At 37.1% G+C, this 16,588-nt stretch overlaps 1 protein-coding gene across 1 annotated transcript; it reads right to left on the bottom strand.

Moving 5' to 3' along the window:
- Positions 1-5,746: 5,746 nt before the first annotated feature.
- Positions 5,747-15,606, bottom strand: LOC129773563 (uncharacterized). The gene is made up of 13 exons (XM_055777176.1): positions 15,036-15,606; positions 14,736-14,968; positions 13,851-14,346; positions 13,374-13,789; positions 13,255-13,320; positions 13,048-13,199; positions 12,995-13,002; positions 7,631-7,882; positions 7,333-7,565; positions 6,552-7,026; positions 6,075-6,490; positions 5,956-6,021; positions 5,747-5,902 (listed from the first exon to the last, which is right to left on the bottom strand). The coding sequence occupies exons 1-13, from the start codon at positions 15,268-15,270 to the stop codon at positions 5,747-5,749; spliced, it is 3,204 nt and encodes a 1,067-aa protein (XP_055633151.1). The 5' UTR covers positions 15,271-15,606.
- Between the last annotated feature and the right edge of the window lie 982 nt (positions 15,607-16,588).

Below are 16,588 nucleotides of genomic sequence, written 5' to 3'. Positions count from 1 at the left end.
TAAAGTTTCAATGTATCATATATTTGAGCAGCTATAGCCGACAACTACGAAATGTCAAAATGTTCGCCGTCTGATGTGTTTTTCTCTATTCATTGGATTTAATTTAGTGTTGTGATGAATGCAAATTCTGTACATAAATCCCATGCAGCTTGTGCATTTGGTTTTTGTTTTAGAACCAAAAAAACTCGATGGTTCAACGCGAGAGGGATCAATTTGTAGAAATTATCAACAACTGTACTTCTTTGATGTTTTAAATTATATCTTTTGTAACGAGATTATATGAGAAATATAGTATTTCTCAGTGTAACATTTTAAATAGTTTTCATTACTGATTTAAAAGTGTAATCAAGCCCAAGAATATTGTAATTAATTTGCTTAGTAGTTTCAAAATCGCATACGATTGGGTAAAGTAACGCGAAGCGACCCAAATGTAAATCTCATGCCACATTGAACAAAACATTGCATCGTACTTACTCACAAGAGAACCCAGTAGAAGCGTTACGTTGCGGTTGCCAGTTCTACAGACAATAAGGTGTCACCTTGTTATGATTTCAAATCAAACGCGTCTCTTACTCTCGACAAGCGCAATTTCACGCAACGTAATATTCTTTTTTCTATTTCCTGTGGCAAGTATATAATTAGCGTAACACTGTTTCGAACTGTATAGTGCACGTTCCGTGAATCTAATGATCGTTCATCCCAATAAGAAGGTACAAATATAAAAATATTTTGTATATTTATACAACCGGAATCATTCCGGAATTGCTTTGCAGGGATACCTATTTAGAGTTTCTTCGATTGAATTTAAAATTGAAATTGGAAAAAAAGAAATCATAATTAGAAAAAAATAGTATTAATAAATTATAAAATTATAAAAAATATGAAAACCATAAAATATAAAATAATATGTTATATCTCGAGAAGGTTAGTCTTAGGATAAAATATAGTTTTTCATGCAGAATTTCAATAAGATTCAAAGTTAATGACAAGTATTGGAATTCAATCAATTTAACAAAATTTATATCTCCATTTTGTTGTGTCATACACAGTCACAACAATTTTTTTTGCGTCAAATTTTGATGAATTTTAATAATTGAAATTACTTGGAATTCCTCGTTCGACTGCAAGTCGTGTTCTAAAATACTTTTGTGGGAAGTTGATCGGTAACAAGGATTCGAGGGGAAGCGTAAAGGCAACTTCAACCCAAAGCGGAATGCAGTACAGTAGATTAACCCGATTAACCGCGAGCGGATGACTCGCGATGCGGATTTTCCGCGAGAGTGAGTTCCATGGTAGTACCATGGTTTCATATATAGGCTTTCCCGAAATTTGTCGGTGAGTGGTAGCCCCATGCTCTGTTGTTTTGGTCATGGCTTTCACATTATTTGACCACTGGTATATATGAATAGTTAATGATTCATTCTGAAATATATTTTTTTCGCGTTTGCACCTCGATTTAGTCCTTTACCGCGCTATCCGTAATTTTCGTTATTCGTGGTGATTTCGCTAGACTATTCCGAGGATAATTGGGGTTCTACTGTGCTTAGGATGATGGAAGCTTTAACCATTTATTGCTGGTTAAAATACTGGTAACACAGTGTCGGACAAAACATTCGACCGATTTTTGAAGAAAATTTATTATTTCCCGGTGGTATTTTGTATTTTTCGGATCCTGGTAAGTATTCATAATGTTAACAAGAAGTATGTAAGGTTTTAATGCTCGAATTCTAGTTACAGTCAAAGAAAAATGGATCGCTCGCATAATTGCCCGTAAACACAGCGGATGGTCATCCGCTGAAGTTCGCGAAAGACCACTTCGATTGGATTGGTCCGGAGAAGCAAAAGCAGTGACGGAATATACTGTGGTCGGATGAGACGAACGTAAACCTCATCTTCTCGGACGGAAAAACTTGGGTCCATCACCCAATAGGCCCAAATCACCAAATCACCCAATAGGCTGCGCTTATATGCCGTAGTAAGGCATTCAAGCATAGAAAAAGGAACATTATGGTGTGGGGTTCTTCTCCTGGTACGGGGTTGGCCCCCTGTACCGTGTGGATAAGATCATGGATCAGTACATCTACGCCCAAATCCTAAGGGATGTAATGCTGCCACACGCCGAGTGGGAGATGCCTCTGAAAAGGCAGTTCATGCAGGATAACGATCCGAAGCACACCGCCAAGACAGTCGAAAAGTGGTTCCAGGATAACAAAGTCGATGTCATGGAGTGGCCAGCACAGTCACCGGATCTGAACCCTATGGAAAAGCTATGGGAGATCGTGAAAAGGTCGGTGTACACGGAGAAATCGAAGAATAAGCAGCAACTGTGGGATCCAAGCCATCCCGATTTTTGAAATAATATTTGTCCTCTACTCACCTCCATCTCGAAGAAACTCTCGCTTGAGCTTGAGCAATAAATGGAATTTCCGGTTACCACGTACAAGGTTACAACGTCCAGGTACTATCCCCAGAAGTTTCTCATGGTATGTGTTTTTTTGTTTTTATTTGTTTTTACTATGAATTTCAAATCCGGTCTTAATTTTTGTCGCGTCATTTTAGTTGTTAAGTATGCTTAAAACGCATTTTCAAGAATCGAATCAAGAAAAAATCAAGAATCGAATATACGTAACCCGCGTGAATTCGAAAGTCGCGATACTTTTTGAACAGACCTCGTGTAACTTATTTTGGTGTTCGCAGAATTGAGATAAAGTTTCAATGTATCATTTATTCGAGCAGCTATAGCCGACAACTACGAAATGTCAAAATGTTCGCCGTCTGATGTGTTTTTCTCTATTCATTGGATTTAATTTAGTGTTGTGATGAATGCAAATTCTGTACATAAATCCCATGCAGCTTGTGCATTTGTTTTTTGTTTTAGAACCAAAAAAACTCGATGGTTCAACGCGAGAGGGATCAATTTGTAGAAATTATCAACAACTGTACTTCTTTGATGTTCTAAATTATATCTTTTGTAACGAGATTATATGAGAAATATAGTATTTCTCAGTGTAACATTTTAAATAGTTTTCATTACTGATTTAAAAGTGTAATCAAGCCCAAGAATATTGTAATTAATTTGCTTAGTAGTTTCAAAATCGCATACGATTGGGTAAAGTAACGCGAAGCGACCCAAATGTAAATCTCATGCCACATTGAACAAAACATTGCATCGTACTTACTCACAAGAGAACCCAGTAGAAGCGTTACGTTGCGGTTGCCAGTTCTACAGACAATAAGGTGTCACCTTGTTATGATTTCAAATCAAACGCGTCTCTTACTCTCGACAAGCGCAATTTCACGCAACGTAATATTCTTTTTTCTATTTCCTGTGGCAAGTATATAATTAGCGTAACACTGTTTCGAACTGTATAGTGCACGTTCCGTGAATCTAATGATCGTTCATCCCAATAAGAAGGTACAAATATAAAAATATTTTGTATATTTATACAACCGGAATCATTCCGGAATTGCTTTGCAGGGATACCTATTTAGAGTTTCTTCGATTGAATTTAAAATTGAAATTGGAAAAAAAGAAATCATAATTAGAAAAAAATAGTATTAATAAATTATAAAATTATAAAAAATATGAAAACCATAAAATATAAAATAATATGTTATATCTCGAGAAGGTTAGTCTTAGGATAAAATATAGTTTTTCATGCAGAATTTCAATAAGATTCAAAGTTAATGACAAGTATTGGAATTCAATCAATTTAACAAAATTTATATCTCTATTTTGTTGTGTCATACACAGTCACAACAATTTTTTTTGCGTCAAATTTTGATGAATTTTAATAATTGAAATTACTTGGAATTCCTCGTTCGACTGCAAGTCGTGTTCTAAAATACTTTTGTGGGAAGTTGATCGGTAACAAGGATTCGAGGGGAAGCGTAAAGGCAACTTCAACCCAAAGCGGAATGCAGTACAGTAGATTAACCCGATTAACCGCGAGCGGATGACTCGCGATGCGGATTTTCCGCGAGAGTGAGTTCCATGGTAGTACCATGGTTTCATATATAGGCTTTCCCGAAATTTGTCGGTGAGTGGTAGCCCCATGCTCTGTTGTTTTGGTCATGGCTTTCACATTATTTGACCACTGGTATATATGAATAGTTAATGATTCATTCTGAAATATATTTTTTTCGCGTTTGCACCTCGATTCAGTCCTTTACCGCGCTATCCGTAATTTTCGTTATTCGTGGTGATTTCGCTAGACTATTCCGAGGATAATTGGGGTTCTACTGTGCTTAGGATGATGGAAGCTTTAACCATTTATTGCTGGTTAAAATACTGGTAACACAGTGTCGGACAAAACATTCGACCGATTTTTGAAGAAAATTTATTATTTCCCGGTGGTATTTTGTATTTTTCGGATCCTGGTAAGTATTCATAATGTTAACAAGAAGTATGTAAGGTTTTAATTCTCGAATTCTAGTTACAGTCAAAGAAAAATGGATCGCTCGCATAATTGCCCGTAAACACAGCGGATGGTCATCCGCTGAAGTTCGCGAAGGACCACTTCGATTGGATTGGTCCGGAGAAGCAAAAGCAGTGACGGAATATACTGTGGTCGGATGAGACGAACGTAAACCTCATCTTCTCGGACGGAAAAACTTGGGTCCATCACCCAATAGGCCCAAATCACCAAATCACCCAATAGGCTGCGCTTATATGCCGTAGTAAGGCATTCAAGCATAGAAGAAGGAACATTATGGTGTGGGGTTCTTCTCCTGGTACGGGGTTGGCCCCCTGTACCGTGTGGATAAGATCATGGATCAGTACATCTACGCCCAAATCCTAAGGGATGTAATGCTGCCACACGCCGAGTGGGAGATGCCTCTGAAAAGGCAGTTCATGCAGGATAACGATCCGAAGCACACCGCCAAGACAGTCGAAAAGTGGTTCCAGGATAACAAAGTCGATGTCATGGAGTGGCCAGCACAGTCACCGGATCTGAACCCTATGGAAAAGCTATGGGAGATCGTGAAAAGGTCGGTGTACACGGAGAAATCGAAGAATAAGCAGCAACTGTGGGATCCAAGCCATCCCGATTTTTGAAATAATATTTGTCCTCTACTCACCTCCATCTCGAAGAAACTCTCGCTTGAGCTTGAGCAATAAATGGAATTTCCGGTTACCACGTACAAGGTTACAACGTCCAGGTACTATCCCCAGAAGTTTCTCATGGTATGTGTTTTTTTGTTTTTATTTGTTTTTACTATGAATTTCAAATCCGGTCTTAATTTTTGTCGCGTCATTTTAGTTGTTAAGTATGCTTAAAACGCATTTTTAATTAATGTTATTTTTTTGGAAGTTTTGTCACTCTCTTTTTTTTTGCTTGAGCAGTGGTCTTAATGTTTTGTCCTACAGTGTCCTACTCTTAAAACAAATGACGAATGATTAACCCTTTCAATACGGCCTTATGAAAATTTCATTAAAAACTAACCTCGAGTATCCGCTTATTTTGTATCGTTGGGTACATCTACTACCAAGATTGAAATGTAAAACATTTAAATTTCGGCCCTGGATAAATGGCTAACACTAAAGAGTCTATAAAATATTCATTTTGGGGGAGGAAGCTACTTCACCTAAAATTGGTAAGCTAACAAGTTATTTAAAAACGAATTTAAAAAAGATATATATATATATATATATATATATATATATAGAATCAATGATTATTTTTATTTTTATTGATAAAAATAATTTTATTTCGTGAATTTTCAGCTTTTTACACAAACAGAATCACTTTTTAACATTGCTTTCATCGGTAAAAGTGAGATTTTTTCCCTTGGTCTCTGATAGGACGAAAATGATTACCAACGTACTGACTAAACAAATAGCTGTCAGAATCCACATTGTGCCATATAGATTAATTTGGTCCAACATAATAGGGAAGATCTGCAATGAACAGTAAACAGTGAAAGATCAGTTCAAAAGTAATGCTACTTTACCTTAAGGACGAAGAATGCACTAAACGACATTGTTATAATACTGAGTGTGCTGCCAGCGTTTCTGATCTGTTGGAGAAATGCGTTATTTATGGCGGTTTGGGTGTCTGATCAATACTAACTTTCTGCGGCAACACTTCGGCTATGATCACAACAGGCAAAGGTAATATTCCGATCGATGCAAGAAGGATTGTGAAAGATAAGCTAGCAATTGGAAGAAAATTGAACTGATTCAAATCATGTCCTTCGTGTTCGAGAAAAGAGAAAAGACCCAAAGTAAATAAACCTGCCGCAGTACCAAAGGTGGAGATTAGTAATAGTAATTTTCGCCCTATATTATCTACGAGGGAAAAAGCAACAACCGTTCCAACGAGTTGAATTACTGCCACAATGATGGAGGACACGTTCGGAGAGAGATTTGAGCCGGATTCTTCAAAGATGGGAGCTGTGTAAGTGACAATTGCTACTGCTCCACTGAACTGGGTTAGAAACATCAGAAATATTCCAATTCCGAGTCCCTTTCGTGCTTGTGGTGAACCTGTGGATACCAAGTGAAAATATGATTGATCTGCTAATTGTTGAATCGATTTTAATTTTACAGAAATCTTTCCACTGTAGCTTTTTGTCATCAGAGGATTCTTTCTCTTTCTGTACAGCTTTTTTCAAGAAATCGAACTCGTTTTTAAATTCGGCTGTTTTCTGGGAGTGTGTTCCAATTCCTCGGTAGAACATCAGGGATCGTTCGGCCGCTTCTTCTTGGCTTTGCTTCAGTAAGCAGTGAGGTGTTTCAGGCAGCAAACATGTCGCCACGATGAATATTATAGGAGCGCTCAACGAAATCAAAGGCACGGTGAAGTATGACAGATAATTGCCCATTATGAAGCTCAGCAGGATGCCAATATTGAGCGACAGCACCAGCAACGCACCCAACATTCCACGAAGCCTACAATCGGCAATGTCGGCTATATATAGCGGGATTTCTCGTAGGATACCGCCGGCTCCGATTCCAGCTAGTACTCGTCCTAGATACAGGTGATAGACGTTTGTCCCGTATAAGATCCATAGCCAGAAACCCTTTGTATAGATGGATATAGTTGTAAGTATTGGTTTTCTGTCTTAAATACTAGAAATAACAACTGAATAATCTCAGTTTTAACATTTTTATAAAAATTATGTCCTAAACATTTTTGAGTTCCCTGCTATAAAATAACAGAAAATAACGAAACTGCACCACTTTTCGATTTTTTAAAACATAGAAACTTTCTTCCAAAATACCAAAATAAACAACCCTACAAGCCGCATATTAGACTCTATTTCTTCTAATTTCGCACACTGTTCACTACTTTATTCTAGATAAAACAAACATGTGAGCATACTAACCAGCTGTGGAATAGCAATCAGTTGAAGACCACGCTTTTTGCCTAATCGCGCTGTCAGGAACCCAAAAATGATAGCACCAAACACTCCACCTATGTTAACAGTTGACCCAATCCAGGAAGCCTCTTCAGTACTGATCGGCCCGGATGCCAGATGTGTCTTACCAGATTGCAGATAAGGCAGGAACGGCGAAACCCAACCAATCACTGTGCCATGGCCAAGGGTTATTACGTTAACTACCCGCGAAAAAAATAATTAGAATCTAGAAAGCTTGTTGCAGTATCACCATATACAAACCGACCCGCGATAGCTCCCATAAACTGATTGACCAATGATTTAAACTGAATGTTCGGTTGTGTTGATGAACAGTGAATCATTTCTGGTCGGTTTCGTGATATTAAGTGCACCTTGAATATATTTACAAATCGATTGGAGAACGGAGGAATAACATTGTGAAAAAGGATCTGATACAGGCTGCAATCTTTGATTTTTGTTACTGCATATTCACTACTCTCTGACACTCTGGCTATTATCATAGCTAGAAATCCTGGCACTGATTATGATGATTAGAAGAGCACTAAAGCATCAATGTCGAAGGATTCGAACTGAACTACTCAATCGATTTACTAACCACACCACAGAGGTGAATGAAAATTGTTTTCATTTCAGCTAATGACTGACTGAATTATGTTTGCAAAATACCCAGCTTACGATTTGCCACGGTTTAGTAGAATTGATTTGAACCCTTCGAAACCAGTTTTGCATTACATATCTGTAACTTAAGAATACTGAAGTTACAAATTATAACTTCAAGCAAGTTGTATGATCTCTGTTAGAGCTTAAAAAATGTGTGGTATTTTCTTATACACTGGAGTTGCTTTTTACTCGGGGATACGTGTCGCGTAAACAAAAACCGTGGAAATTACAAAATCCGCGTAAAAATAATCCGTGTAAAAATCTAACAAACAGTGAATCGTTGATTTAAAATGCAACCCATATTCAAATAATTGATTAACTGTTTTTTTGCATGATTGTGGGATGATATCTGTTTCTTCTTTTTTCTCATCTTCTATTCAGTGATTCAATACAAACTTATTCCGTGAAAAGTCACATCAATTAGCACGTAAAATTTTTACGCGGTTGAGAAAAAAGCGCGTAAATTTCTACATCCGCGTAAGAAAAAACCGCGTAAATTCCGAAATCCGCGTAAAAAACCGCGTGAAAAAAACTTCAAAACTTAAGTGTATATTTATTCATTCAAAGTCCTGTTGATCTTCAAAAGATGTGTACCCCTATACAGCCATTTCATGGCAATCCGATAAAGTGGTTCTCAGATTTTCGTGAAAAGTGGTAATTTTGTTCACAAAATATTGAGCCCGTATTTTTTTTTATTTTTTTCATTAGGGTGCGCACTTTAAGGAGCTCCAAAAATTTTTTTTTCATTTTTTTTCAAAAATGATTTTTTTCAAAAACTCATAAGTTTTAAGCTACTGAGCTGATTAAAATGATTGACAGATCACATTAAAGCCAATTGCCTAGTGTTTTTTTGGAAAAATATTACACTTGCAAAAAATTTGGATTTTGGTTTCGTGATTATTGGTTGTGTTTGTTCTTTATTGTTTGCATGGCTTTGGACTAGAAGCGCTATATATTTTCTTCATATTTTTTTTCTTGAAACCTGAAGTTTTTTGTACAAAACATATCCAAAAATCAGACATATGATTTTTTTTCGTTTTTAAGTTATCGCAGCCGCAAGTGAATCTATCCGCAATGACCCAAATCACTAAATTGCACGGCGTTCTTAAGAATTGAGCATTTCCCAAACCACATAGTGGCCTTTTTTTTTTGAAAAAATCTTAACGTCTTGATATTTCAGAAGAAATTGACCGACCAACCCCACACACGGGATAGGTTAGCCAATAGCATAGGCATAAAAAGCGTTTTTCCATTAGAGGTTTCCTTTATTATTAATTCATTGATTAAATCAAAACAAAAACAGTTAACACATATCACGTTGTCAAGTAAAAAAAAAATGATGATAATTTGATTTTTGACGTGGGACTACGTCTAACCGGAGTATATGGGGGTGAAATGAAAACCTAAGCACAGAACATGCAGAAAAAAATGAAAGATTCCGAATGCTTATAACTCGAACATTTCTTGATAGATCGGAAAGATGTTTGCATCAATTGATAGGAAATATTTCTACGCGTCTATCATAATTAATAAAATGTTATTTTGCATGAGATAAATAGTTGAATAACTGTAAAATGTCAAGCGTTATCTAAACGCTCGAACTGCCAAGTTTTGATCAATGTACCTGTGGGAATCCTCTTTGCAAATATACATGCAAGTAGGGGGTATTTTTGTTCCGCCGAGCTGTGTTTCCCTAACATGGACTAAAAATCAATGTACCTGGGAAATAGAAATAGAATATGTTGCATCGATTACTCTGCATACATTGTTCGTTCTGTGGTTTAAATTTTTAGTATCAAATACAATTCGACAATCAGTCAGCTAGCAACCAGTTACCGGCGGCAGCGATGGTGTCCATTCAGCATTAGATATTTCCGCCGAATGAAAAGTGGAGGAAGGAAGTGAGAAGGTCCCACGTCTCTCCGGTTATGTCCACGACATTACCCACCCGTAGTTTTTTTTCTCTGAAAACGGTTCGGCTTAGAATAGTAGCTTCCGGATTTTTAATCGACAGCGTGAAAATCGGTTGTTGGAAATTAGTCAGGCAATCTTTTACGATCATGCAGGGAGACGGCTGGCATCAGAATCCGGAACTTTGCAGCCAGAGTTGCCAGGTTTGAACCCATGTCTCCAATTTGAAGACATTTGACTTGCTGTGAAGACATTTGATTTACTGTGAAGACATTTTATTTCGTGAAGACATTATGCAATATGTGAAGACATTTCAGTATGATAGCGTATGTGAATTTTTAAGAGATATTAGTTCCAAAAAAAATCAAACTATTGGCTGAATATACCGTCAAAAGAAAAAAGGGTTTTTGTCTCCGTCTCATACGCTTGCTTTTTCATATCAGCGTCACTTGTTCACTTTTATTCTTAGTAATCAACTGAGACTTTTGTCTCGGAGTCATTCAATCGCTTTTTTCAAACTTTTCCAAGCAGAAAATTCACCAGTATATAGAATGAATACAACAACAAAGCGTTTAGAGGCGAATTAGCTGCAAAGTTTAAAGCCTCTTAAAAACAAAGAAGCAAAGCAAACAACAAAGCTACTTTTACTTTAAATTCTGTAGAACTTCAAGCGGCCTGAATACATATTATCTCTAGAAGACATTTTTTCATTTGCACTCGAGAATTCGCATGATTGTGACACTGTATGTTTATTATTTTGGGCCCATACCGTAGATCTTTTAAACGACCACTTCACAAATCGAAGGTCTTCAGGTTACATACCATTTCAATAATTAGTTTTATGAATGTGGTTTGAATTATAACCAAAACTTCGAAGCTGAAATAAACAAATTGAGTTATCACAGTTCCGTTTTGTGAGGGAACTGGGCGATATTCACTCAATCAACAACAGAAATAATCTCTGAATTCATAAAATTAAGTTCGCAGTTACGGAATATATTCTCTGTTCAAATTTATTGAAATAAACTTCTAAACATCAAAGTAAGTTTAATGAAATGCGTTGTAACACAATGCCAATTAAAATAAACATTGGATAAGCTATCAAACTTTGTTCAGAGTTATGAATTATGAGTTATGAAAGTTATGAATTTTAGTTCTCTACGATATGATTCTGAAGACATTTGAAGACATTTTTTCGTACTATGTTAAAACATTTGAAAAAATCACCTGGCATCTTTGTTCGTGGCCTACACCGATTTCTTGCAATTGTTTTGACATTTGTACCGTTATCCCCAAAGTATAATAAAATAAACTCCAGGTATGCTACATTACTCGATGCATTATTGTGAGTTGTTGAGATTCAATGTTTGCGTTTATTATATTTAATGAAAACTTCACAGCAAAAAATACAAATATGATAATTATATTGCAAGTGGTTTGTGCGGTGGTTGGTATAAGATATAAAGGAGTAAATATTTTAGACGTTCAGACTTCAAGATATCGTCACTGACCAACTTACCCCTATGATCAATAAGCCCCGCCCTACCCTATAGAAAGAAAATAATCAGTTCGACTAGAGACCGGTCTCATTTAATAACACCGGAAACAAATCACATATTTTTTTAAATTTTTTATTTTGCAAATGTCAGTCTTAGTAAGCAACGCTTTCCTAACAGAAAGTTCAGTGTCGGTCTCCTAGGGTCCTCCCTCCCAAAAATCTTCTCTATCCTTCGTACTAGTAAATACACGACTCATAAGGCTATAGGTATTCAGTTCAATTCTCGATCGCCTACGGATATTTCGGATTGGAGATTTTTTGTATGCATAATGTATTTTTCATTGTTATACATTCTATGTCTATTGAACAGCCAAAAACACATTGGTTCGTCCTAAGCGGTCGTGTCTCGGATACCACCCTTCGATTTTTTTTTCCTTTGAAATTTGTTGGTTTATCATTTCGGATATTATTTGCGAATACGTCGAAATTTCACAAATAACTCTTCAGTTAAAAGTTCCGGGACCCTGAAAAGGTTCAATGACTTGCGTGGATTTATAGAATCATTTCGAGAAGCAACGATCATATGTCGCAATTTGTTTCTTTATATCAATGCACGCATTGCAGTGAGTATTTAACCTCTTCCCGTATCATTTAATACGTCATATATCAAGTGAGATCACTAGCCTGCTGAGCGTTCTAGCGCCCTATTTTATTCAAGTACTCACGAGTGAGACTCGATGTTGTACGGGAAAGGGTTAACGAGAGGCATCTTGCGTGCATCGCCATTCATCAAGCATCAAACACACGTCTAGTGTTCATAGTTCGAGGGAAAACATAAAACACAAAACGAGCAGAATAAGCGACCTTTGATGTTTCGGGCACAGAAAGATTCTGAGAATTTTCCTCAGAGGAGATGTAATGCTTATACGCTAGCGACAGCTTACTTTCTATGCAAGGGTGGAGTTTACTTCGCAAATATTCTCTTTTCGCTATCTCCCTTCGCTTCTATTCTACGGGCTGCATAAGTTGCCCGTTATTGACAGCTCTGTTCGGGAAAGCACACAAATGGACAGAACAAATGTAAGGGGAAATGGGAATGCTTCCAATTTTCATCAATTTAAACCATATACAGACTATGGTATTGTAATGTATAGCATACAAAACAAATCTTAGAAAATTTCCGGTTCGATTGATATGCAAATCGTTAAAAACCGTTCGCAGCAAAAATAGTTATTAACGTTAACTTTATTTCATAATAATGTGACCTGTTTTCTGATTTGGCACCCTTAAAGGTAAGACGTAGTCCTACGTCAAAACAGCCAGGGTTGACGTGAGTGTTACTGTTAAGAGAAATAGAAAGCTTGAAACGACCCTGATTGATCCCGAGCAGAGAGGAATTGGATGAGAAACTTTGAATATCAGCATTACGACATGATTAGTAAACTTAATTTAATTAGCATCAGTTCCAATATATCTGAGAAACGCTTAATTTTTTGATATTGTGATATTGATAATTTAAGCAAAATAAATAACTGATTTTTATTTGATTTTAGTAATTACAAATAAGTCTAATATACACAATCCGAGTATCAGCAATATCGCAGGGAAATCACTTTTTCACATCGCTGTCATAAGCAATCGTGAGATTTTTTCCCTTCGTCTCTGGTACCACAAAAAGGATAATAAACGTACTGACTAAACAAATGGCTGACATAACCCACATTGTGCCGTACAAATATATTCGGTCCAACATGATCGGGAAAATCTGTAATACACGATAAACTACAACAACAGATCAGATGAAAATGAAGCTGCATTACCTTAAGAACAATGAATGCACTTATCGACATTGTTATGATGCTGATTGTGCTGCCAGCGTTTCTGATCTGTTGAAGAAATGTGTTATTGGTGACGGTTACGAGCTCGTATTCATACTCACCTTCTGCGGCAACACCTCGGCTATGATCACAAGAGGTAAAGGTAATATACCAATCGATGCAAGGAGGATTGTAAAAGATAAGCTTGCAATCGGTAAAAAGTCCAACTGATTCAAGTCATGCCCATCGTGTTTCAAGAATGAAAAGAGTCCGAGAGCAAACAAACCCGCCATGGTTCCGATCGTGGATATTAACAACAGTATTTTACGACCTATATTGTCAACTAGGGCAAATGCAACAACCGTGCCAACGAGCTGAATTATTGCTACTATAATGGAGGACACGCTCGGCGAGAGACTTGAACCGGATTCTTCGAAAATGGTGGCCGTGTAGGTGATGATTGCTAATGTTCCACTGAACTGGGTTAAAAGCATCAGAAAAATTCCAATTCCGAATCCTTTTCGCGTCTGTGCTGTACCTGTAAATATCGAAAAATAATCCGGAAGTTCTGTTTATTGGTATGCTAGTATGAAACCCACAAAAATCCTTCCATGTTACTTTGCTGGTCTCCAAGTTTTCATTCTCCATTTGTACAGATTTTTTCAACAAATCAAATTCGTCTTGAAATTCTGCGGTTTTCTGGAAGTGTCCTCGAATTCCCCGATAGAACATCAGGGATCGTTCGGCCGTTTCGTTTCGACTTCGTTTCAACAAACAGTAAGGTGTCTCCGGCAGCAAGCTTGTGGCCACGATAAATACTATGGGGACGCTCAACGAAATAAATGGAACGATGAAGTACGCTAGATAATTGCCCATTATGAATCCTAGCAGGATGCCAAAGTTGAAGGATAGGGATAGCAACGATCCTAGCATTCCACGAAGTCTACAGTCGGCTATGTCAGCTATGTATAACGGAACGGCTCGATGTATACCACCGCCACCGATTCCAGCCACAATTCGACCCAGATACAGAAAGTAAACATTTGTTCCGAATAGGATGCATAGCCAGAAGCCCTTTTGTGGGAACCAATAGAACTATATATTATTTACAATAGTTATTAGTAATTAGTAATATTGAGATGAACAAATCAACATTCTCGCGATCAAAACTTCTAATATTTTATGCAAGCTACCAATACCGAAATTTCATTGATTTTATAATAAAGTTATTTCTATTGTTTCAATCTTACATGGCACTATAAATTCTCCCAAAAGAAGAACTATTCTCAAATACTGGATCAACAATGTAATTCATCTCTTATGTTAAAGGTAATGAATGCATCTGGTGAATGACAATAGATCTGGAGATTCGATAAAACAGTGTTACAGCTTTACTTGCCGTTAAATGAACTTCTTTTTTCCAAAATCACACACAGCTTTCAAGATTTCATTGATGATAAAACCAACGTGCCAGCATTACTAACCAACTGTGGAATCGCGATCAGTTGCAGACCCCGCTTTTTGCCTAATCGTTCTGTTAGAATCCCGAATGTGGCAGCGCCAATCACTCCACCGATGCAAAGTGTCGACCCAATCCAGGAAGCCTGTTCAGTACTGACCGGACCGGATGTCAGATGTGTCACATCAGATTGCAGGTATGGCATAAACGGTGAAACCCATCCGATTACAACACCGTGGCCGAGTGTAATGGCATTAACTTTCGTCAGATAAATCAAATAATCAGAAATTGATGAGGCTTAATTAAGTATATCTTCCAAACCAACCTGCGAGAGCTGCTATAAACTGATTAAACACCGATTTGAACTGAATGTTCGTTCCTGTTGATGAAAAATGAACCATTTTCGGTCGATTTCGTGAAATTATGTGTACCTTGAATATCTGAACAAAGCGATCCGCAAACGGAAAGATAACGTTGCTAAATATGATCTGATACAGACTGCCATCTTTGGTTTCCTCTGCTGCATTTTCACTTTCCTGTTGCACCTTCACCCTTGCCATAGCTAGAAATCCTAGCACTGATTACAAACGATGCTGGTGATTCAAAAGGCGCACTTGCTAGTCTGACTGCCCGGCCCGGTGATATGGAGTGGCAAGAGAACAAATCCCAGAACAAACATTATCATTTTTATCGCAAATTCGCTCGTTGTTGTTTAATGAATCCGTTCCAAGCAACCGCATCAGTCGCGAAGAATTTAAACTGAACCGCTCGCGGGCTTATGAACAAATGTGTTTCGGGAGCAGTTATTTCTCCAGTGCCGGATGAAAAGTTTTGGCTCGAAGCTATAAAACTGATGTAGGAAATTGGAGCGGAAAACTGTTTGTTTAAAATTTGAACGCAAACCATTTCGCGATTTGGAAATCGTAATGATTTTAGTAAACATAAAAGCGACTGACTGACTGACTTTCTTATCATGAAATCCACTCTGCAGTATGGTCACCTTTTTCACTAATAATTAAATAATACAATATTTCGAAAAGTCGTATTTCATTGTGTTGAAGGTCTTGATAACAAGCGGACATACGCCTTCCAGTCAGATAGTTAATCATACGCGTTCCAGTTAGATAGTTAGTTAGCTCTCAGTTTGTATCGCTATTTAATCATGGAAAGACTTACACCCCAGCTACATTTATAAATCACTAGCTGACCCGGCAAACTTCGTCCCGCCCAAAATTTGTTTTATGTTATCAATTTCAAACATCAACAGAAAACGTTTTCTTACTATGAGCAAGTTCATTGGTCTAATCGCAGAACTGTTCATTGATTGATCTTCTATTCGTCCCCGTTGAATTTACTTTTTACTATATAATTCCTAGTATTTCTAACAAAACTCATCATTATAATATCAGATTATTTTCAGACACAATTCTCGTTCAAGATTTTTCAACCACTTGCAAATAACATGTTTCTCCGTTACATGCAATAAATGTTTTATACAGAAAATACGATAGAATAAAGACAGCCCTAAATCGGACAATTCCTTCCTTGAGTTCTGCTCTTATCAACACATCCGACGATCCTTTTTTTTTGTTGGTATAGATAGAAGAAGATATAGGAGTGCGTTTCATCACATTATAATCAATTTCCAGTTTCGAACAAAGATCAATTTCTCTAGCGCAAACATCAAATGGACTAACAGCACTTGTCACTATGTAATTGTAGAACATATGGGAATTTAATTTTCCGAATTTTCCCTTTTTCCTTCAGAGTTTTCCGAAAATTTTCAGTTGTCATGGTTGGTTGGAATATTTTTGGTTGAAATATGTGTAATATTTTTATGGGACCCCCTCTCTAGGGTCCCATAAACGGGTGTCATAC

This window comes from Toxorhynchites rutilus, chromosome 3 (assembly GCF_029784135.1).
Source record: "Toxorhynchites rutilus septentrionalis strain SRP chromosome 3, ASM2978413v1, whole genome shotgun sequence".
In the NCBI taxonomy this organism is placed as follows: domain Eukaryota; kingdom Metazoa; phylum Arthropoda; class Insecta; order Diptera; family Culicidae; genus Toxorhynchites; species Toxorhynchites rutilus.
Note: the sequence above shows the minus strand (reverse complement) of the source record. Positions and strands in the feature narration are given on the sequence as shown.

Bases quoted from the DNA above. Each gene is read 5' to 3' on its own strand.
- LOC129773563 (XM_055777176.1), bottom strand. From the start codon at position 15,270: ATGGCAAGGGTGAAGGTGCAACAGGAAAGTGAAAATGCAGCAGAGGAA. The intron at 14,969-15,035 runs GTTGGTTTGGAA...ATCTGACGAAAG, and splicing joins GTTTATAGCAGCTCTCGCAG to TTAATGCCATTACACTCGGC. The intron at 13,200-13,254 runs GTAATGCAGCTT...CGTGTATTACAG, and splicing joins GTGCATTCATTGTTCTTAAG to ATTTTCCCGATCATGTTGGA.